The sequence below is a fragment of the Melospiza melodia genome, chromosome 2 (genome assembly GCF_035770615.1).
Source record: "Melospiza melodia melodia isolate bMelMel2 chromosome 2, bMelMel2.pri, whole genome shotgun sequence".
Lineage (NCBI taxonomy): Eukaryota > Metazoa > Chordata > Aves > Passeriformes > Passerellidae > Melospiza > Melospiza melodia.
In genome coordinates this window covers 73,707,746-73,732,165 of record NC_086195.1, presented here as the reverse complement: position 1 = coordinate 73,732,165, position 24,420 = coordinate 73,707,746, and the positions used below count along the sequence as shown (strand labels likewise).

Genomic DNA, 24,420 nt, shown 5'->3' with positions numbered 1-24,420 from the left:
AGCCCACATCTGTCCTTCTGTATCACAGCTGTGCCAAAAAGGAGGATAAATACCTTATTCGACATTTAAAATATTTTCTCTGCCCTGCCGCTGCATAAAAACTTCAGGTCCAAAAAGGAAGATAATTATTTAAGGGAAATAACAAAAGAGCAGTAAAGCACTCATGGCCTAGGGGGCAGCACAAAGGCTGTGCCATGAATTGCCCAGGGTGCACCAATTAGTTCCCACAGTGGGTGACAGGAACACTCTCTCCAGGATGGACACCCCTCCATGAGCATCCTGGCCCATGAACCCTACTTTCTCCCCTAAGCATTAGCCCAGCCATACAGCCATGCCATTCTCCCAAAGCTGGGAGGAAGATTTGAGTTTCCTTTGCCACAGAAAAAAATAACTTGCATGTCTCACTTATTGGTTTAAGTGTAAAAATTGGACTCCTAACAATGTCACAAGGGATGCTTTTGGTACCTCCAACCGCACTGGGATTCTTTTGCAGCCACAGCTCCAAGGAAGTAAAGGGACTCAGGCAGCCACTGGTGATTATTTTCCATCAGCAGCTCCCCAGTCAATGCACAAGTTTTCTAGGTCACTTCTGGGGTGCCTGACTCATCCTCACACCCCATAATTCTGCCTGGGAACCTTGCATCTGCGGCCAGGGCTCCTCAGCCCTGCGAGGACTGAACAAGCACCACTAGTATCACTTCCACAGGAGCAGAGCAATATCTTGCAGGACAAAAATCCAACATGCATAATGCACACCAGATGTGAGTGAGCAGCACCTCTCATTTCCCACATGAAAGCGAGAGAAGCTGCACCCCTGTGCCTGGCAGGATTATCAGACCAAGCTACATCTCCACAACTCACCCCTCTGGGGAAAGAGATCATCATCCCAGTATCACCTCCAGGATCCACGTTGTGCTATTCCCCTGCTCAAGAAGAGTTTCTGGAGTCACCCATCCTTGGTACTGTCATTTCACTCTCCAGAAAGCGCATTGTCCAAGAAAGCACGAGCAAGACTAATGGGACTAAGCAATGAAGTCAGCCAAACCCCATCTTTCCCAAAGAATTGTGCTAACACGTCCAAATTTAACTGCCTACAAGGATGAACATTTTCCATGAAACTTCAGCCTCACATGCTTATTTTCATATATGCTTCCCTTCAGCAAAAACCAAAGCAGGGGAGAATAAAGCCTATGAGAGAAGCAAAGCAAATGTGCTTGGAAAGCAGCTCCCAAACCTGGCATGAGATCAGATGGATACAGGCAAGAGTGGAGCCAAGCCTGTGTCCCTGGGAGATCCCCTCGGATGCCCACACTTCCCCGCCTTCCCAATGGAAATCAGGTGTGTGGCATGTAGGGGCAAACAGTGCCCATCACCACTCTTTCATCTGAGATGCTATCAGGTTTTATAATGCTAGAACATTATAAACACGCTGTTTTTTCCCCCCTGACCCAGGCACACCCCAGAAGAGAGGCAGGATACAGGCAGAGTATTCTCATCATACCTCCAGGTGCCAAACATTACCTGGGCTGATGGAGGAAAGGATGCATATTCCTTAGGAAGCTGCGTTCGGCTTTGCAAAAATATGTGCATTTTAAGGTCTCTCCATATTATAAGTGACACATTTGCCTTTGCAGCTATAACATTGAGTCTACAAATACATCCAGCCCAAATTTATTCAAAGAATTGAATCAATAATTGAAACTCTTGCTTTGATCAAAGTGCCAGTGGCACAATGACAGCTCATGTCAGCGTTGCTGCCCTGAGATGAAAGGATAAGTATTATTCAGAGCTGAAAGCAGGGGAAGAAACTCCCAGTAAAAGAATGAAATAAAAAGGCTGACATGGAGCTTGCGAGTGAGACAACACTTCTGCTACAGCCACACAACTTGTCAGCCCAGCAACTGTCTGAAGACATTTTCACTACACTATAAATTCTGATTTCCAAGCAATAAAAAAACCTCCAAGATAAAAATGCATCACATAAATTCTTAGGCAAGGAAATCTTTTCCCACTGGGGGAAAAAAGCAAAATCATCATTCAGCTACAACTTACAGACAAGACACTTGTAGAGCAGGAGTTTAAGCCATGATAAATTTTGCTGTAGTTACTGCCTTTAAAAATGATCACATTACAGAAAAGCGCTGGCATGATCCGTGTCACTCCGATATTTAAGCCCTTCCATTAATTAACCAGAAGTGAAATAGGACCTAGGTCTGTGGATCATTCAGTCGTAGTTCCTTGTTACTTCAAGCAACTAAGTTATAAAATTCCCTTCCTGAACTGAATAAACAGCATCCTGAAGAAGAGGATTTTTTTTCATCCTGTTAGGAGGAGGTTTTGGGATCTCTATTCCTCAGACACACACAAATATTCCTCTTGCTTCCCACTCACAGTCACAGACATTGCTCTTTATCCATCTATGTTGGGTTTTTTTTGCCAGTGGTGTCCTTTAGGTTAAATAGCTTTCTCCCTGAGTCATTCCCACAAGTTTGCAGTGTACAAAGGAGCCTGGGATAAGGACAGAACAAAAATAGTACAAAGGCTGTACAGTACTCTCCAACTGAAAAGGCGGGCATTGAACTCTATCGTATGGATTTCTAGAGTGTTTCCATTTTTTAACACAAGCAACAAATCATCCTAGGGATCTACAGTTCTTCACTTGATCTGTGTGGAGAACTGCTCGTTCCTCACTAAGACAACGCTACACTAAGCAGAGTTTTTGCACAATTCTGAAGTGTCATAACTTAAAGCAAAAAGAAATTAAACCTTCTTCCCACCAGAATATATATTACAATTATGATCCTTCCATTATTAAAACATTACATGCAATTTATATTCAGCCACTTCTAAAATGCAGAAATTTAATAAAGGTATTACATGTAGAGGTGCTAACAAGATAATTGCCTGTAGTTCTCGCTCCCAGATGGCTCAGCTCATATTTAGAACAGGGAAAATCACAGCAACAGCCACTGGTGTGGAGCCTTCATCATACCAAAGCCAGCTTCAAAATGTTGCTGGTCACAAGCAGGACACATCCCAGGGAATGGCACATATCACTAGTGGGAACCTTCTGTCTGTCCCAGGTAGCCGTCACAGGGAGGAATTTCACTAAAAGCATTTCAAATCCTTAAATCATTCATTAAATGAAATTAACAATGTCATTATTTTCCAGCCTGAGACTTGATCACTGGAGTTATCGCTGTCTAAAGAATGTTTATATTAATAATGATGTTTATATTTATATTAACCAGCATGGTCAGAGCAGATAATCCAAAGTGCTGCTCAATTATTTAACCCCATGCTATGTGTCCTTGAGACATGTCATGCCCCTGTAGATCACCCCTCTCCTCGGCTGGTGCTGCCTTGGCATGTGCTGGTTTGCACAAAAATGACACGCTACAACTACAAGATGTGGGACAGACATGCATCAGGAAAAAAAACCACAGCCACACACCATGGTGGGACACGTTTGACCTGGACAAGGCCACTGGAAGCCAGCAAATGCTGCAGGACCTCCTGCTGCTAATGGGATACACCATAGTGTGTGACCAAACTCTGCTCTCGCATGCACCAATCCAAACCTGGAGCAGTTTCACTGGCTTCTACAGATCTACCTGAAATTTACACCCACAGTAGCATCTCACCTACTCATAAAATCACAAAAATGACCAAAAATGGACACATACATTTCCTAAATGCAGCATTTGGACAGAAAACTTGCCCTAAGAATTTTTTTCTAAAGGTAATGTTGTTCTTGTTGCTATTATTTTCTACTTACATCTATTTCTACTTCTGCCCTGAGTGGAAGGCAGGCCGTTCCATTTAAAAATTCAAGACACAAATGGGGACCAGATTACATCTATCCCAAAGCTGCCAAAAAGCAATTGCTATATGAAGCCAAAAATCCTCCTGGGATTTTTCTCAAATCCACAAAATATTCCCGAGCACTAAACTTTCCACTGGGACTATTACATTAGCAGATAGTCTGTGTGTGAAAATCCAACTATGCAGCTGTCCTCCTAATGGTTTCCAGGACAAGAAGGCTGTACAGGGCACACACTCCTGCCTCAGCACCAAATAACAATTATACCAGACCTGGCCTTTAAAGCAAGTTACATGCCTATCAGTGAGAAAAAAAGGCACCGTGGACTCTTTCCTGAAGGAAAGCTGCAATGGTCAGCAGTAACATCTCCGCATAATCCTGAAACCCTGACCCTCCCCAGGCTGCTGCTGGGATTCCTTCCAACCCCCTTAGGTGTGTCTTTGCAGGAGAAATGCAAAGCCTTTGGCTCTGTGCTGGCGTTTCTCACAGAGGAGCTCTTGCAAGGAGCACTAGAGCTGTATCCGTGCATCCATCCCTCCATCCAGGCACTGATGCGCAGAGGGCTTGGTCCAGATCGCTGTGGGAGGCCAGGACTTGGAAACTGCCCTCAGGCCTGTCACCAATCCTGCAGATATCTGGATTTAGGAGAGGCCACACATGCCTCTTCGGATTGGAGCTGCCCTCCTCCAACAGCTGAGTGCTTTCCAAAAGAAGAGGGAAAGCAAAGTTTCCCCTGCCAAACATTGACAGGGAGAAAAGGGGAGCAATGGACATCAGGACAAATGAGAACGGACATGCAGGTGATCGGGGAGGTCCAAGTGGCCCCACACAGCCTGGGGAAACTAGGAAGCCCAGCAGCACTGTGGGGCACATACCTCCCCTATTTAACAACCTAAAACCTAAAGCCTCCCCTCAGTCATGGCTGGGGATAAGGAAGGCTGGGCAGGACACAGACCCTCCATGCAGGGCCGTACCATGCACTCAGCACAGCTTCAGAGAGGGTTTTACTACAGGCTCTTGCCAACCCAATATTCCCTGCCCTCACCACTTGGACATTTCTGGATAAGGTACTTATACAATCCTTGGAAAAGCTTTTCTGGCCATTAGAAATGACTACATATATATACACACATACACACATATATATGCATAAAAGTAAATATATACACATGGTCTGTTTTTATTTATATACAATATATACAGCCATATATGTCTATAGCTATGTAAATATATAAAAATACATAAACATACATCTACATCTATTTAGATATATATTTAGTATCTATATATATAGCTATATACATGCACACCTGTTAGCAGGAATGGCGCTGCCAGCTAGCTGTGCTCAGGAAAATTCACAGCAATTATGCTCACTGCCACTCTTCTCTCAGGAAGCTTTTAGGCTTATTTCTATACATAAAAAGGCATAACCTGAACTCAGTGGATGCACAAGAAGGGCCTTGCAGACCCTCAGCCACCAGATTCTCTTCTCTGGCAGCAGCTGCCCACAGCTCCCGGGATGCTCGTACAGCACCAGGAAAGAGAAAAAAAACTCTTTCCATCGAAAGAGGAAAAAGCCCAAGCAGCGACCTTCCTGTACTTAAAGCTATGAATCACAAAACCTGGCAGAAGGATTCGGGTTTAAATTCATGTCGTGGGTTTTGGGGTTTTTTTTCCTTTCAATGATGACTTTTTTTTTTTTCTAACCGGAGTTTATCTTTGTTCCCTGCATGGATAGGAAGGTAAAATATAAAAAAGTTCCCTCTCACCATCGTCCTGCAACAACAACGTAAGAAAGCGCTCTCCTGGCGTGGGAGGCCCCTCCTGCGTGTCCCCTGCGGCCGGCGCTGCCGCGGACGAGACGAGACGAGGCGGGACGGGACGGGACGGGGCCGGTGTCCCGGTGGGTGCTCCGGGGCGGCTCCGAGCGACAGCCCGGCGCTGGGGACCGCGGGGACGCCGCGCTCGCTGCTGCGGAAACGGCAGCGGCCGCGCCGAGCGCCGCTGGAAACATTCCCCGCGCTCCCGGCCGGCGCTTCGCTCTTCCCGGGAGCGCCGAACCCCGGCGTGTTCCCCCGTCACAATACACTGCGGACACCCCGCTCCGAACCGGGGCTGTTTCGGGGCGCCCCCCGCGCTGCTCTGCCCTCCCGGAGCGGGGAAGATTCCCGGGGAGGACTCCGGGAGCGGAGGAGCGGCGGCAGCGGCGCCCGGCGGGCGGCGGCTCGGGTCTGCCGGGGCGACGGGCGGCTCAGCACGGCCCCGGCCCCGCTCCCGCACCGCCCGCGGGGCAGCCCGGGGCAGCGGCGGGGCGCGCTGGCTCCGGGAGCCGGCGGAAGGCTGCCCAGGCCTTCCCGCATCCTGCCGGGAGGGCGGCGGGGCACGGCAGCACTCACGGGTGGGCATGAGAACGGGCACCGCGCCGCGGCGCGATCCCCCGCACACACGTGGGCACGGGCACCCGCACCCCCCGTGCACAGACAGACAGACAGACAGACACACGTGTGCGCGAACATGTACGCACGGACACGCAGCCGAGCGGGGACACACGGACACCGTCTCCCTCCCCCGCCATTACCTCCGGCTCCGCGCCCCGCCGTCCCCGGCAGCACGGCTGCCATCCGCGCCGCTCCCCGCCGCCGCCGGGCGCGCTCCGCCGGCCGCCAGGGCCGGGCCGGGGCGGGCACAGCCGGGGCGGGGCAGCCGGCGGGGCGGGGCCGGGGCGGGCCAGGCACCTCCCGGCGTGGGGCGGCCGCTGCCCGCCCCTCTCGCCCCTCCTGTCGGGGATGGAGGGGGAGGCGCGTTCCGGGGAGCCTCGCACCCCAAGTTGGGGGCTCGCAGCCCCATCCGGAGCCATTGAAGGCACCAGGGTACACCCGGGGTGAGCCTGTGTGGCAGCACGGCTGCCCCACCTCATGTCTGGGGATGCTCGGCATCTAAATCCCGACCTAGAGATCGCCACAGACTGCCTGATCCCTTGCGGGACAGTTGTTGGGGGTTACGCCGGGTCCAAAGGCCATGAATTAACTCTGGGCATCCTCCTCGTGTCCCAGAGCTCTAGCTTCTCCTTGGGCACGGAGGAGTCGATGGCTGTCGGGCATTCACCGGGGATATAATTTAGTTCCTAGACTCAGGGCCACGTTCCTCAGCGCAGCCCCTTGCCCTGCTGCCCACCTGCTCCATCACACGTTTTTGTGGGTTGGCACACCAGCTCCACGGGATGAGCGTTCAATAGGGCTGAAGTGACCCACTGCTCTATCTCCCCAGACCACTCCAGCCCTCCTGCCAAGGGTTTGACAGAGGGGACATGGCAGAAGAGCTGCTCTGGTGTTTGCACAGCACTTCATTCCCATCCCTGCAGCCATGATGTGGGCACAGACTAGGTTCGGCAATCCCAACACACTCTATTCCCAGCACTGCCCCATAGGGTAGGCATCTTTTGGGATGAGTGGCACTGCCAGGACACTGCTTGGGTTTCCCCATCTCAGTGCTTCAACCTATTTCAGCCCAGCAAGCTGCCCAGTGATGCCAGGTTATCTATTGTATTTTTACTTCTTTCTCCCAGGGACTGATAAGTGACTTCTTCCTCCTCAATACTGTGCCAAATGGATAAAGACAGGTAGGAAGAAATGCAGCAACAGGCTGAAGAAGGAACCACTCACTGTCACCGCAGCCCCATAAAGGGGCACAGCAAGAGAGGAACTGGCCCAGTGCCATGGCCACAGGACTGGATGGATGCAGAGAGGACTCCCAGCAGCTCCAGGCACCGGGAGAGTGCTGGAGGTTCACAGCAGCCTGAGGCATTGCTTTTTGCATCATAAAACCTAGCTTTGCTCAGAGTTTGAGTTTTGCTCAGATGCAAGACAGAGGGAAGCTATAGGATATGGGAACAGGCAAAGAAGGATAAAATATTCAGTGGTGAAACCAGGTTCCTCAGTTCTTGCATCTGAGCATTTCCTGCATCTGAAGATCTCCCATGACAGAAGTTACCCCAGAATGATGTTTGTCATGTGAGCTGGGCATCCTCAGAAGTGTCCTTCCCTCCATGCCTGTGTGCAAGGCGAGGTGCCAGTCAGGTGCTGCAATGTCTCTCTGAAGCTTTGAAATGGAAACATCTTTTATCTGTCTCCATGAAGTCACCTAATACAGAGTGGGGTTATGCTCAAACAGGGAAATTGCAAATATGCTGCTTTTTGAGGTGGGGACAAGGGGAACCATTACATCGTTGACCACTTCAGGAGAAAAACTACGGGCTTAGGGTACCAGACTTGGATTAGAGATAGATTTTCTGTTCCTTTGTCATCTGCAGATGCCCTGAGTGTGTGGGAGAAGATTAAGCCCAAATTCAGGTTTTTGACTGCCTAAATCCTCTGCAAAGTCATGGAGAGCCTTGACAATAGTTAGACACCTCAATCCCCAAGAGAACCTTGCCTTGGATTTTTCAGATTTTCCTAATCTTAGCTTTGCTTATAAACCCAGATGAACCATGAACCAGTTCAGTTGTAAAATGAAGTGAAATTTTGCCTTTGCTTGTTAAGAGCCTGTTCACTGTGGCAGATGAAGTGGGATGAGGGCACTGCTGTCCAGTGAGCCCACTGAGTCCAGTTTAAAGTGCCAATTCAAGCACTACGTTTTTTCATGTTCCAGCTGGATCATTTGTTGGGCAAAATGGGACACATTATTTTGGTTATTCTGCTTTCCAGTCTGTGTCATGGGGGCCTGGGCACAATCTGGCTCTACTGCCCTTGGCCAAGCAGATCCAACCTCTTCAAGGGCGTATTTTTGTTTCTCATTCTGGCCTCAGGGTTTGTGCTCCCCTTTCACCTAGTGAAAGTGATCAGTGGTGATTTTGGTGCTAGAAGAACAAATATATCAAGGAAAAAAGGAAAGGATTCCTTTTTTTCTGCTGAAGTAAAAGTATGGTTTCAATTTTCTCTCATGTTATTAGTTTTCTGGTGTGTATTTCCACATGATTTTCAAAATCCTTTTTCCTGTTCAATTCCATTTTGATTCGATAAACTGGTAAGTGGCCACAAAGGATGGCAGATTGGAGAGGGAGTTCTCTAACCTCTTGTGGTTTGATACATCTGATAACCTCTGGGGAGCTGTGTCTGCCCAGGAGGGCAAGGCAACTGCCACCCAAGCTTCTCTCCTTTGCAGCTCTAATATTTTAATAAATTTCACATATACTTAGTAATTTGTTAATTTATATATTTTATAAATAAACAATTCGGTCAATTTGGGAATAGCTCCAGTATTTTAATATTTACTTGCATGTTTGTTTGTTTGTTTGTTTGTTTTATGTAATTCTAAGGAATTTGGGGCAGGAAAGAAATTTGGTTTTCACTCCTTTTAGTTCTAACCTGCTCAACCAGGAACAAGTGCCACCAGAACTCCAGTTGTAAGGTCAGCAGATATATGACAGTGATATCTCTTTTCAGGATATGACAGTAGCATCTCTTTTCACTGCCTCCCTCCTGCTTCTCCCTGGGAGCCATGGACTCAGGAGACCTGCATTATCCACATCTCCATTATACCCTGCTAGGGAAAACAAACACCTCTCATGGATATCCCACGCATTTTGGTGAGCTACATGGGAAGGGAGAAGCATTTCCAAGAACCACCACAGCTTGGTCCTTAGCAGCCCCCTGTGTCACTCAGCATCCCTGCTGTATCCCAAACACCTGCTGGCTGGGGAGCTGTGAGCAATTGCTGCTGACAGACCTGGGGCTGGACCCCTGAGGCCCTGCAGCAGGGATGGATCCCAAACCCCGGGCGCACACGGGCATTGATGCTCGTTACATTTGCAGCCATCCATGCGTGTAATCCCACAAATTCCAAATGCTGCAAGCAAACAAATAATTGTCCTGCTCCGCCTGACACTGCGGCAACCCCAAATGCCCGCACACAATTCCACTTCTTGCTGCCTCTGCTGCTTTTAACAGTGGCTGATGGGCAGACTGAGGGGTCCAGCCCCTCTCTGAGGATGGCACAAATGGTTGCCCTGCAACGAGGAGATCACAGCAAGAGCTGAATCAAGAAATATGAATACATTGCATAGAAACTTCCACCCAGGCAAATTTAGTAAATAAAAGCCACAAAGCCTTTGACATAAAAGATGTTCTTACCATATGTCAGGTGGAGAATACCCTCTCTTCTTGATAGCTACAGGCTTTACCTGCCCTGCAGAGACTTCTAGCTACCAGGCAAAGGCAGATTCTCTTGTAGCATTGGAGCAACACTTTCCAAGTCACATCTGCGGGAAGTTTTCAAGTAATCTTGTAACATGGCAGCCAGTAAACTCAGCTCCAGTAAACCTGGAGCCCCAAAGGAACCCATCCTGCTAAATAATTAGCCTCTGTTAAGATTTCTACCACAACAACTGCGCACATTTATCAGATTGCCTGTGATACACATTTCATAGGCAGCATTGTATTTGGAGGCAACAGAAATATCTCTGCACATCTGTTTTTCCAGTTCTGCCAAAGAGCTTTCATTTTTCTCTAATAACTTGACCTCTTTGGTTTCTGGCAGAAGACAGCTAAGCAGAGCACTCGCTCCCTGGATTTGCTCCAGTATGGGATGAGGTCAGGACAAGAAAGAAAAAACAGCTGGATGGTTATGAAGCAGTGGGAAGAAACAGGGCAGGGACCAGGGCTTTTTCTTTCCTTCCCTTTTATATCTAATGGGATTTCATTTCTGGGCGTGTTTATTCCCCAGGCAGACAGTATCACCAAAGCAGTATTTCCTGCAAGCCGCTGTTGTGGGGAACCTCCTCCAGCAGCTGACCATGCCCAGGGTGCACTTATAAATAGCACAGCCAGATAATTCCCCCTCTGGTCGGCTGTCAGGGAATGTGAGGCGCAGGTCCTAGGGGTTTCCACTGATATATTGCATCTCCTGTACATATTTATCTCAGTTCACTCAGGCAGAGGGAGGTTCATACCCCCCACTCCCATGTTATTTTTTCCATTTCATCACATTCTCATTACTCTGCCCAGGGCTTTCTGTGCTGGGGGCTTTCACCTCGCATTTTTTATTCTGTCTGCCTCCTTTTTCTCTGATATTCAATTAAATCATCTTTAAGCAGCAAGCAGAAAAAATGCCAGTGAGGTGGGAAGGAGGTGGAAAAGAAAGGAAAGATGAGGAAATGGAAAATGGGGAGAAGATATGCCAAGCACGGGAGAGACAGAAAAGTAGTCTGCATATGTTCCTCTGTTGGGATAGTTTTTCTCTCCCTGATCTCACTTTCTCCATAGCCAGAAATTCCACCTCAGGATTTGCCAAGGCAAAAATATAGCATTTCTCTGCTGGGCCACAAAGCAAGTGTGAAATGTTCTGTTTTAATCATTTACAGAACAAAAGGAACACAACAGTCACCATCTGATTCATATCTGCTGAAATCCAGCAGCTAAAGCTGTGGGAGAAGAGATGAAGAAAGGAAAGGGTGGTTTGTTTTTTCTTTCTTCTGGTTTGTCACTGTTGACCTAAGACAAGGAGGACCACATTGGATTACTGCAAAGTTTAAGAGCTCCTAGTGTCCTCTCCAGTAGATGACTGCAAAGAAAATACATAGACAATTACAACTGCTGTTTCCTCTAGTACATGATCCCATTTCTCTTTGTGAGCCAGAGGGTTTAGCTGCGTCATCAAGTTTGAGAGCCCTTCATAGACCTTTCTCCCATAATGTTTTCTAATCACTTTTTGAGCCCATTCATACTTTTGGCACCCTGGACATTCTGTGGCAGCAAGCTGCACAATGGAATTGTGTGCTGAGTGAAGACATACTTCCTTTGGGCTGTTTTAAGCCTTTCCCTCTTTCACAGAATCTCAGAGTGCATGAGATCAGAAGGGGCTCTGCAGGTCATCTGCTCTAACCGCCCTCTTTAGGCAGGACCACCTAGAGCCTGTTTCCCAGGACCATGTCCAGGTGGCTTTGGAATAACTCCAAGGATGGAAAGTCCACAACCTCCCTGAGAAATATGTGCCAGTGCTTGGTAACTGTCACAGAAAAAAACTGTTTCCTGATATTCAGAGGGAAGCTCCTGTGTTTCTGTTTGTGCCCATTGACCCTGGTCCTGGCACTGGACACCACTGAAAAGAGTCTGATTACAACCTCTTTACAACATTCTTATGGGTATTTTTACACATTGATGAGACCCAGCTCTCTCAGCCTTTGCTCACAGGAGAAGTGCCACAGTCCCTTCATCACTCTTTTTGCTCTTTGCTGGACTACATCCACTATGCCCATGTCTCTCTTGCACTTATTTATTTCTATGCCATTCATAATTCTTGTACTGCTACTGTACCTTCCTTCAAGCATCTCTTTTCCACCTAATTCAGCTGTAGTTTACTCAAAGCCTGCTTTCATGGAAGCTGCTCTCTCCCTCCGTCACTTTTGCCTCCGTTACTGGGTACTTCACCAAGGAACATCAGAAATGCACAAAGTACAGGGGAGCCACTGATTCACACAGCAGCAGACCACAGAGAGGTTTTCAATGGTCAGACATGGCAAAGCAGAGCACAAATCTTTAAGACAAGGAGAGAAAGAAGAGCTAGGACGGGATTTCCCATTCATTGTTAGTTCCATCATTGGAAGCTTTGGAATCACCAAAATTTTGCAAACATGTAGAAGAGGAGAGTATGAGAAACATCCAGCATAGATTCAGCAAGAACAGAGCTGTCAGACTCATCTGACCTGCTGCAATGAGGTGATAAACCTGGTAGATGAACGAGAGAGAAGGTGCAGATGCTGTGTGTGTTGGTGTGCGGCTTCGGGTACTGTGTCATGTGGTGTCACTATACACAAGATAGGAACACCCGGGCTACAATAAAATATGAAAAGATGGAAGTATGTCTGCTCAAAATTTTTCTTAGAGATTAGTTACTCACGGTATGACGCGATGCAAAAAACCTCCCATGAATCTGTCCCAAACAGCATTTTCATAAATAATGCAAAATTCAAGGGCAGCTTTTTACATTTGCAGTGGACAGCAAGCTGGGGCAAGCTGACAGAAAGCTGGACACAGGACTAGAGGTCAAGGAAGACACGATGAGCAGGAAAAAAGGCATAGACTCCACTGATCTTCCATTGGATGCCCCCTTCAGCCCCTGCAGAGTGGGCAAGAAACTCTCAGTCTGACCCTTGGAAGGCCTTTTTCCTGCTTATGCCTGCCTTTGGCTTAAATTACAGAAATCTAATTAGACACTGAGGAAACCCCTCCAGGGCAGCAGAGCACTGGGGTGAGTTGCCTGGGAAGGCTGCTAGGGTGAGCTGGTCCTGCACACAGGGTGATGTGTGAACAGGAGCCACCATCCCTGCCCCCAGGCAGAAGTGAGGTGTATCTGTCTTCCTGAGGTCCTGCTCAGACCTGCCTTTCTGTGACTTTTATCCTGATGATGCTTTATTACAATATTGATGTTTTGTCACAGCATGTTCTTGTTATAATACTCCTTTATCTGCTGCTCCTCTACTAATAACTCCTGCTGTTCAGGTGGCTGGTTTGACCAGGGCTTTGTATTTTTGACCTGGTATTCTTTGGTTAACAATCACTTCACAGCATAAATCCAAGGTGCTTCTGGGATGGCCTTGTCCTCCACCTCTCCAACCTGTGCTTGGTCTTACTGCCTGCCTTACCTGGTGCTGCAAACCAGACAGCTGGGCCCAACTTAGGCCAGGGGACTGATCCAGCTGAAAACTCACCAGCTGGGAGCAAGGCAAGAGAAGAAATCGTATTTCCATTACTTGTTCTGCTATCTCATAACTTTTGTCTGTCTAGTCTACCTTGGATAGAGTAATCATGTCTTGTGCTATGTTTGGAAAGCAGAGTGGAATTGTAAGGTGATACAAGCACTGGTTTGGATAATCTTTTCCAGACTGAGAGATGTCTAAACATTTGGGCAGAGGAAAGTGGTGTCTGAGCAGTTCCTCCTAAAATCGACCACAACTTGTTATTTGGGAAAGGGAGCTTTTTTCTTTGTCACTAAATACTAAGATCTAGAGGGTGTGCCAAAGTTAGAAGAAGTGGGCACATGCTATTGAGGAAGGACTCTGTTCAAGGAATAAGAAAAGGAACACCAAGAGGATAAAAGGAGCTGGTGTAAGTTCTGTCACAGAAAATGCATTTTAAAGTTATTTGAAGTGTTTTAACCACAATCAGGTAATGAATGAGGCAGTCAAAGGAAGGTCCTTGGCTTTATGCCCACTCCTTGTTAAGACACTCCTCTGGGTGAATGCATGTCAGAGCAGTCTCTATCCTGACACCAAGTGGAGAGAACTCACACGAACTGCTTTAAAATGTGATCCTCACTCCCAGTGAGGACAACCGCTCAATGTGCCACCTGTTCTAGAGCCAGTGAGGCATACAGTTTCTAAGCATTTTTGTATTTCTAGGAATTTTTTTCAAGAACCTGTCTCCTAGCAGCTGAAATATAAATTTGAGATAGTTATACTTGATTAAAAACTGCTCTCTGGACTCCTGCAGTTTTACCCTTCTATCCCAAGTTTCCACCAGTGCCATACATGGTGCGTACCCAGTGGATGCATGTGGATCATCTTTACTGGGGTCAAGGTGGGTTTCAAGAGTGGCAGGGCAGTCACAGAATCACAGAAAGGCTGAGTTTAGCAGGGAGTCCATAGGGTCCAATCCCCTGCTCAAGCAGGGCTCCCTACAGCCCATTTCCAAGGTCCATGTCTAGAGAGCTTTTGAGCATCTCCAAGAATGGAGAATTTCTTGCCCTGAAAATGAAGAGGAGGGTGCCTTTCCTTGTGAGGAAGGACCAGTGCCTGGTCATGCCAAGGTGATGCACATTGCAGTGTGCTGTAGCAGTCCCACCATGCCAAAGAGCAAGGCAGGGTACCTAGTCCTGAGGCTGGCATATCTCCCAGTGTATCTCATTGCACAGCATGCTTCTTTCCATCATGCCCTTCTCAGGAGGGGCTGGGAGCTGGTCAGTTCTGGGCTCCTCAGCACCAGAGAGATGGGGAGCTCCTGGAGCAGATACAGCAGAGGGCTACGAAGAGGATTCAGGGACTGGAGCATCTCTCTTACAACAATTGGCTGAGGGCCTGCTCAGCCTCCTGAAGAGATGACTGAGGTAACCTTACCAATGCCTGTGAATATCTGAAGGGAGGTGTCAAGAGGATGGAGCCAGGCCGTTCTCAGTGGAGCCAAGCAATAGGACAAGCCGCAACAGGCAGAAACTGATGCGCAGGATGTTCCACTCAAATATGAGGGTGTGGGTGACCAAGCACTGGAACAGACTGCCCAGAGAAACTGGGGGTTCTCCCTCACTGGAGATACTGTGGAACTATCTGGATTCAACGGGTCAATTGATGGCACTTGAGCGGGCAGGTTGGACCAGATGACCCTACTGTGGTCCCTTCCAGCCCTACCCATTTTGTGATTCTGTGTTTTTCCCCTTTCCATGACATCAGACCTCCAGTGCTGGGTGGCCAGAAGCCCTCCTTCAGAAGCTTCCCATCCTGCAGCTCCAGTCTTCACCACACTTTATCTAGAACATCTCTAACTCATCCTGAGAATCACACCTCTTTTGACCATGGCCATGGGATTAAGAGGAGATCACTGCCAGATAAGGTTTCCCCATGGATTCAGCCTCTGAAGCTGCCATTGCTTATTGGAGATTGTTTTCTCTCTGACTGTCTTACTCTTCTCTCTTGCTTTACACATCTTTACTTCTGCCTCCCAGGTGAAGAAAAATCCCTCATCATTTTACAAGGGGCCAGAAAGTCACAGAAACTCCAGTACCAGCCAATGGCTAAGCCTCAAACTCCCAGCCAAGAAACAATAGCATCCTATAGTGCTCTGTACCAGAAAGGCAACAGCTCTTCTCCCACGGGGAAAAAAACCTTCCATCAATTTAACACAAAAAGCTCTCAAACACATCCAGTGTCAGGTTAGTCCATCCCTCTGATGGATAGCATTCAAAAACAGCACAGAAAGGAAGCACTGGTGCTGATAGATTTAAAAGCATTTAGCAGCTGCCCTGTTGCTTAAGTCATCTCCTAATTACTCAACATTTAAAAAAAGAAAGCAGGCAGAGGAAAATGTGTCGTGCATGGACTTACCCAGCTGATCCAGAGCAAAGAGGGCTGGGGCACCTTCGGAGAGCTCATTGTCTGAGGGAAGAAGAACAAATGCTAGGGAAGTCAGCTGGGGAGGTAGATGAGAACAGATGGGGTGACAACGCTGTTTTAATCACACTGCAGATAAGTCCCTGCTCAGCTTGCTTCCAGTTCACCCTGACAGCTTTCATGTATGTGTTGGGGGTTTTCTTTTAATTCAGATATTACCAAAAAACCTCAGAACCAGCTCAAGACAGAGACTAGTCAGGATGAGCCCTGAAGAGCAGAAGCTCCACTGCTCCATCTGTACCCTCCCTGGGATCCCCAGTAGCGCTCCCCTGTTTGTCCATACCACAGCTCTTCACTCCCTTTCTTCAATTTACCCAGTGCTCAGGGCATGGCCAGGAGCACCCTGCCTGCAGCAAAGCTTTCCTGCATGCTACAGTCTCCTCCAACAACAGCATCTGGAGAAGGTTTAACCAGCAGGAGCAAGAATTATTCAGAGGCTGACCAAACCTATGAGTTGCCTGATAGCAGCACTGCAGTGACCCAGTGCCTGTGACAAGTGAGACCACAGGCTCTGGAAATCCCTGAGCTGGTGCCATCTCTCACCAACAACTTGTAGGGGTTTACTTTGCATCCCATAAATGAGCCCACCCAATCTTGTCTGCTCCCAGCTGCAGAGCACAACACACACAGATCCCTCACTACCAGTAAAATCTACAACCACACAGGAGCATGTGACCAAGCATTGAAGTCCATTTGTGCCTTGTAAGTCATGGGGATTTTGCTATTTTCAAACATTTCTTGCAATGTCAAAAATGCTGTTAAATTGAAAAACCCAATGAATTTTTTTTAAAAAATTAAATTGCGGAGGGTGGGGGTTTTGTGGTGTTGGTGTTTTTTTTTCTCCTTTATGAGTCATGGCATTTTTTTCAATGAATGGGCTTGACTTAAAAATCTTTTGATCTGGAGTCTGTGGATCCCTGTATTCCTAGGGGTTCCAGGAGGACATTTGGGAAGGGCAGGTGCATGGTACCCCACAGCAATCCCATACCTGTGTCCTTTCAAAGTGATCTTGGCCCCTGTTATAAAATGCTCTTAGGCCAAACATTTAGAAAAGGTTGTGAGCCAGGAGTTTAGGATAGCAATGGGCTGCATACAGAACAAAAAGCCAATGTATAGCCACATTCAATTGTTCAACTGGTTTGGGTTTCTGTGAACCCCTGATGGCAGTGACCCTGCTTTACAGACACAAGCATAGTGCAATCCTGAAGCCTACAGGCATTTAACCAATACAGTTATAAACAGTAACACAGACTATGCACATAGCAAAGACTTTTAAGAAACAACAGAAGCAGAGATTGTTCTACTGGGGAAAAAGAGTGCACTACAGCAAGCTTTCCTGTGCTGTTGCCCTGGAGCCACCCTGGGCTGGGTACCTGCAGAAGCAGCAGATGTTCTGTCATAAGGATGTTGCCCAGTGGTGCTTTGCTGGGGCTGTTGAACCCAGGGCTCAAAAGCATAAATATATTTATGGGTTCAAAAGCATAAAGCTACTTATGTAATTCAGCTCTCACAGAAAAGGAGGCGATGCCACATCTTGGTTAGTCGCTCTCCCTTCCCCCGGCATCTGTGCTATCAGTGGGAAGCCAAGGGAAACAGATGGAGATAAGGGAGCGCTTTACTAAAGCAAAGTGTTTCCGTTCCCAAGGTGCTGCCATCTGGAAGGCTGCGGGTTTATTTTGGTTTCAGTCTGGGGCACAGCACATCCCAGACAAAGAGGGAACTTTGCCCAGGGAGGAACAGCTTCTGCTGGCCCAGGGGACAGGGACCTCTGGATAAAAAGATGACCTGGGGCTAAGCAAGGAGCACTTGTGGCTGCTCCTGCCAAATGTTCAAATGGGGAATAAAAAGCAAGTAGGAGCAGCTGACTGGGAATTAGGTAGAGATGAGCTGATAGAGGAAATAGGACTGCTGGCTACTCTCATTGCATCTGCACCAAATGCTTTCCTGAAACAGGGAATTTCTAGAGAGTAATGAACCCCAGGCTTGAGATGAGACATCTTGTGTCTGGCTTGAACAGCCCTTCACAGGGAGCCCCAGTTAGGGCAACCCTCTTGTCATTGCCAGGACAGCCTGTATCCCTGCAGCCAACCTAAACTGTCCCACACAAATATGATTGAAGAGAATATTTTATCAATTCTCCTCTTACTCCTTCCCAACCATGGTCATCTGCAGAGTCCTACTTGTGGAGAGTGAGGGTGGTTACATCTAGCACAAGTGGAACATTAACTGGCCAAAAGATGGGTGTTGGGGCCTTTTTTTATTTTTCTTATATTTTTTTAAGTCCACTCCAAAGCAGGAAAACAAGCTGCAGACCAAGTGGCTGTGTCAGTGTGACAGTTTGGATCTGACCTTTCCCACCTTCATACCAAGTACTGCCTGGCTCTGGACATAGCCCAGCAAAACCCCTGGGAGCACTGCAAGCACAGTGAATGGCAGCAGCACATTGGGAAGGCTCTCAGCACTTTCACTGGATGGATTAAGAGCCAGCAATCATATCCTACCTCCTTTCACATTGGAAAAGGGGTGGATCCCACCATGAGACAACCAGTTTGTTTCATCCAGCTTCCAGTTTTCACCAGGGTCCATCTCTGATCCGCAGCATCAAAGATCTGCTTGCAATGCCTCCTGCTGCTCTCTCTGGGGAATAACCAAAAGATACTCTGAGTGTCTGTCATGTTGCTAGACCATAGCCAGCTGAGGAAAATCTTGCCAATGTTTCAGGGAATAAAAAGGAAATAATTTTTAAAAATTGAGGAAAAACCCACATGGTTCACAGGGAACTCTTGGACCAAGGAGCTGCTGACTCCACTCAACTTATCAAGCCTCCCCAATGCATCAAAAGGCCACCAACACTTGGACCTCCTAAATTTCTGTTAGCAGTCTGATCTACACTTAGAAATTCCTAATCCTTTATGATACTTGCAGGGATGGTGTTTTACCTCTGAGTGAGATGATGTTTCACAAGGACATCCATCAGGGATGAGTGTCTCGGCTTTATATGTCCAGCATCAGGACCTGGCAAGTGAGGGGAGTGGGCAGGCAGGCTTGCTGGCCCTTGTTCCCACATCCCAGCTCCTCCATGGACAGGAGTTGCAGGCTGGAAGTCTCAGTCAGATATACATTCCAAGGCATTCTACCACTGGCCACTTGGCTCTCACAGCTGCCCAGCCCCAGAGCAATGGCTGTGAGCCACCAGGGAAGGATGGGGATTATGGAGCAGTTAACACCGGAGTTCTCCACCCTAAAAAGTTCTTTTCTGGTATAGACATTAAATTATTTTCCTGACTATCAGTTGTTCAGTGCAACCCACAGGTTTGTTGCACTTGGGAATCCTCATGGAGACATTTTCCTTCCCTTGACTCCTTGGACCTGTGCATCTGGGCAATCCCAGATGCGAGCAAAGACTCTGAGAATAACTCATGGAGAGCATCCCTGCAGAGGACTTGAGGTTCTCATGGATGGACAGCTGGACATGAGCCAATGGTGTGTGCTCCCAGCCCAGAAAGCCAACCTCATCCTGGGCTGCACCCAAAGCCCCATGGGCAGCAGGGCCAGGGAGGGGATTCTGCCCCTCTGCTCTGCTCTGCTCTGTTCTGCTCTGCTCAGACCCCACCTGCAGGGCTGCATCCAGCTCTGGAGTCCTCATCAAAAGAAGGACATGGACCTGTTGGAGTCAGTCAAAAGGAGAGCCCTGAAGATGATCAGAGGACTGGAGCATCTCTCCTTTGAGACAGGCTGAGAAAGCTGGGGTGGTTCAGCCTGAAGAGAAAGCTCCAAGAAGACCATATGACATATTCCAGTACCTAAAGGTAGCTTAAAAAAAGTTTAGATTAGATATTAGGAAGAAATTCTTTACTGTGAGGGTGGTGAGGCATTGGAACAGGCTGCCCAGCTGGAAGTCCTCAAGACCAGACTGGATGGGGCTTTGAGCAACCTGGTCTGGTGGGTAGTGCCCACAGCAGGGGTGTTGGAACTAGATGGTCTTTAAGGTCCCTTCGAAACCAAGCAATCTGTGATCCTATGGTTCTATGATCCATGGTGGGGTAGCACATACAGGCATTCAATGCATCCCTAGGCTTTCAGGATTACATGGATTTGGAAGGGAACAGAGTCCTTGTAGTATCAGCAACCTCTAATTTATTAAGGAAGCATACAACAGTGTTGTGATATAACAACAAGTTTTTGCTTCTGTTGGAAGATGCTGAAAAGGAGGTGACAAAGCACTGTCCTAGCACTGTCTGAAGCAAACCCAGACCCCAAATGGCAGCAACAGAGTTGATTTCATAGTGAGATGAGTCCCATGAGACCCACCACACTGGCAACTGGTCGTCACTACTTGGCCTCTGATTTCCTTTGCCCTTATTTGTATGAATGTTTTATAATTAATGCTGCCAGGACCCTAATTCAGGACACTCCTGGGAGAAATAGGCAGATAGCAGTGGAGGGACACCATCAAACCAGCACCATCTCCTTAGGAAATGATGGACAAGGCCCTGCCTCCACAGGGAAGCAGAGCATGGCTGAGCCATCCCACTTGTCAAGCACTCAGTTACCACCTACTGACAGGGGCTGCAGGAAGGGGCAGAGCCCCACGCTGGGGCACCTGGCTCCCAGTGGCTCCCAGCATGGCACAGCCCAAGCCCCTGCTCAGCCCACTGCCAGCTCTCACCAGCATGAACCAGGAATGTGCTGCTGCTTCCTCGACTGGCCAGACCTGCAAGAAATCATTTCACACATCCTCTTGCTCAACACCTTAATTGACTAGAATGAAATACTTGTCTGTATGTGTTTGGTGAGCAGCGAGCAGGACAGGTCATTGCATGCGCAGGCAGAGCCGGGCTGGAGTTTTTGATGTAGCAAATTCACCTGAATTGCAATTAAGAGGTGCTGAGACTTCAGGCAAATTTGGGTGGACTAAGTAATTAGTTTAAGCTGAAAGAGAAGAAAAAGAGTCCTGAGAAGAGCAGCAAGGCTCCATCTTGACATTTTAAAAACTGGTTTTTTTTCTCTTGTTCTTTCAAGTGCTGGTTTGGGCTTGAAAGTGACCTAGTTTGCTTTTTCTTTTCTTTTTTTTCTAATTTTTTTTAAGTCATGAGAAGCAGTAAATAATCTCAAACCAGAATGTCTCATGCTATGCTTATGAAAAGAAATCAAAGAAGAAAAGAAACATTCTCCTTTAGGGGGTGATCCAAACCGAAAAGTATTTTCAATTTTTCCCTTCAGCCACTGAAATGAAAAACCTATTATTTGTACAGCTACACTACTGAAAGGCATCACTTCAATATGTACTGCTGGCAATTTCTTCTTTCTACCTGCCAAGGGAGGGGTTTGTCTTCAAGTTCAATAAAAGTATAAGAGAGAAAGAACAAAAGGGCAATTTATCAACGTAGCATAGGAGATAAAATGGCTTTTCCATATTTCCTTGTTTCTCTGAAAGAAGGACCCTCAGCTCTTTGCTGGCTGCCCCATTCTGTTCAAAATCATATAGACATGAAATCTTACAGACACAAGTCCTGAGCCCTCATCACAGAGAAGATTAATTGCAGAAGTGAAACCTTCTGACTTCACTGACATGTAATGCCTAACCAACATTAGAGAAAGCAAAGGTCAAAATGTATTTGGGTCAATAACACCAGCAGTGACAAACACCCAGAAGATCATAAACCTCAGTCCTTGGTGTAGCTTTGGGGCATCCATCTCCTCCCTTCACAGCAGAACCTGATGCCAGCAGAGGCTGCTGGTGTCAGGTGTTCAGCACCAGCATCAGAGATGGGTTTGCGGTGCCTGTCTCACCACAGAGCACACATTGTGCCCATTGTCTGCTGTGGCTGCCCAACAGGATGGGATGGGAGGGAAAGGGATGGGTGGAAACACAGGACAAGGCCCACTAGCTGCATTTACATTAATGCTTGCTAAAACACAGAGCTGGAGAAGGAGACATCACTGCTTGGGCTGGGGTCTCACCAGGGCTGGGATCACAGCTCCAGCTGCTTGAAGGGCTCAGCCTTGCTGCAATCAAAAACCAACACCCTTCAAACATCCTTCAAGAAGACAAATCAAATGTGAGATTTTCCAAACCTGCTCTCAGGTTCTGTGTGCAGTCTTCACCTAGGGCAAGGGGTGCTCATTTTACACACCTATAGCTTCCACCATTCCTCTGAGGAAAAACAAGGTGAGAAAAGAGCCACATTCCTCCTATATCCTGATGCAATATTAAAAAAATAATAGGGGCTAAATACATTAAGACTTGTTTCATTCTGCAGCTTTTACTGTACCAAAAACAGCAATGCAGACCACAAGGACTGTCCATTTTCAATCTAACCTGCAAATTTCATCCAAACAGCAGGAAAAAATAGCATCATATTGGAATGACCATTTCACCAATGTTTTACAATCCCTCTAATCTGTCAGGAGTGGCTGCTGGAGCACAAGCCCCAGTTAAGCTCCTCTTCTGGAGCATTTCCAGTTCAAGACAATCTGCCACACAACCTCTTAGAGCACTCAGCATCTGCATGGGGATTTATTTTTTTTTAGTACCATAAACTGTAGAATTCAGAAGGCAAGAACAGCAGGAAAATAAAAGTTAATGACCTAAAATTAACTCAGACAGAAAAGAGATTGAAGCATCAAACCCTAAATGTTACAGCAGGCAGGGGCTTGATCTGCTGGACAAGTATAGGCTGGAAGTGTTTGCCCAAACACTGCCCTTAAAAATTGGCTCCAGCCACGTGGCTCAGGTGCTGCTCAGTGGAGATGCAGATGCGAAGGATCTCACATTTCTCTGAACTATCATGTCTCCTCACATATGGTTCAGCTTTAGAGCTCTAACTGCATCCAATTTTACTTGACTGGGAGTAAAACTCAGTGGCTCTTCCAGAAGACACAGACTCAGCTACTTCTCCTCTTCTCCATGAGGAACAAAGAAGGGCACAGTGTCAAGAGACACTCAATTCAATCTGATCCAGCTAGATCACACCAGGGCTGGTGATCACTTAGGGCTGGTGATACTCACACACCACCTTGCTGCTCTGAGCCCTCAGAACAGCACACTGGAGCCCTTTGCATTTAATGATTTCTTGATTTAGATGAACAACCTTTCCAACACCTTGTAGCACCTAAGGAGAGTTCACGTGTGATCCTTTCTGGATAGCATCTGTCCTGGGGGAGCCAGGCCATGTGGGGTGCACACAACTGGTTCCTGGGATCAGAGCAGCCCCAAGACACACCAAACCATTGCTTGGTGGCCAGGCCAGGGCTGGCGACTGCAGAGCCACCACCAGCTTGTAGCAGCCTGGTGTAAGAGTGAGCTTGGGCAGGGATTGCAGGCAGAGAAAGGCCACACAGCAGCTGAGGTGGTCACAAGTCATGGGAGGTCTGCTAGATGGGGCAGCAGGGAGCACCAAGGAGAGAGGGGTTCAGTATCCCTGTGGAGAGAGAGGCTGGGACAAGGGAGAAAAATCCATTTCTGTTCATGTTGCAAACCCTGCGGGGGTGGCTGGGCACTGCTAGTGTGTTCTCCAGCAAAGAGAGGGCACTGATCCTAACACGTGCTTCCAGGCAACTTTTGGGGTTTGGGATCGATATTCCCACACCAAAGGGATGATATTTGCAGCCAAGGCGGAACTGAGGCTGAGACAAGAAGCAGGGAGTGAAGAAAAGAGCTTGGTCCAGCTGGAGATGAGGAAGAGAGCTTGGCCAGGCTGTGGGAGAAGGTCTCAGGCAGCAGCCTTGCAGCAATCACAGATGGGATTAAATGCTGTGAGACAGATCCCTCCACTTGTGATGCTTCCCAGAGCCCTGCAATATTGCAGGGATAGCCTTCTTTTCATCAGGCATGCTCTGGGAACCTCCCTCCCTATGCTCACCAAAGGGGCCTCATGGTGCTACACAATAGCGCAGACACTTCCCAATCCAAATGAGTCCAGAGAAGTTAAAGTATCCCCTAACCCATAGTTTTGCTCAGATTGAAAACTGAGTAACTTTTGACAACTTCTGTGCCAAACAGGCCATGTACTCAGAATGTGAGGGCAGTGCCAAGGGGAAGTCTCAACACTTGGGCAAGCAGCAGCTGCTCCTGGGCAGGGATCACTGCTCTGTGAGGGCACTGCTCTCCTGCTGCTGTCCATCTGCCCAATGGCAATGTGAGCGGGAATGGGAAGGTCTGACTGAGCCTTACAGAGCTGAGCAGGGCAGGATCAGGACTTTGAGGGGGACATTACAAATTTGTTTAACCTGGAGCAGCGTGGGCACAGTGAAAGGCACAAGGTGATAAAGTACTTCCACTGTACCCCAGAGCTCAGCCTGACGGCTGCCTTTAATCACCCACAGCTGTTCTTTACTGCCTTGGATGTGCTCTCCTTTAATTAGCCCAAAAGGTGACTAATGAGCTATTTGTTAATGTCATCAATCAAAAAGCTCTTTTTGTAGCTGGTCTGAAAGAGGT

General features: G+C 47.8%; 1 protein-coding gene across 5 annotated transcripts in view; it reads right to left on the bottom strand.

Annotated features, from left to right (window-relative positions):
* Window positions 1-24,420, bottom strand: part of AMOTL1 (angiomotin like 1) — an 81,202-nt gene that overhangs the window by 47,928 nt on the left and 8,854 nt on the right. For 3 of the 5 annotated variants that reach the window (XM_063148875.1, XM_063148874.1, XM_063148877.1), the window contains exons 2-3: window positions 18,479-18,614; window positions 15,912-15,962 (exon numbers count right to left, since the gene is read on the bottom strand). In XM_063148875.1, the coding sequence (XP_063004945.1) occupies window positions 15,912-15,962; window positions 18,479-18,563 (136 nt within the window). In that variant the 5' untranslated portion in view covers window positions 18,564-18,614. Of the gene's footprint in view, window positions 1-6,401; window positions 6,467-15,911; window positions 15,963-18,478; window positions 18,615-24,420 lie in introns of those variants that run through there. The other 2 variants (XM_063148876.1, XM_063148878.1) reach the window with 2 other exon arrangements.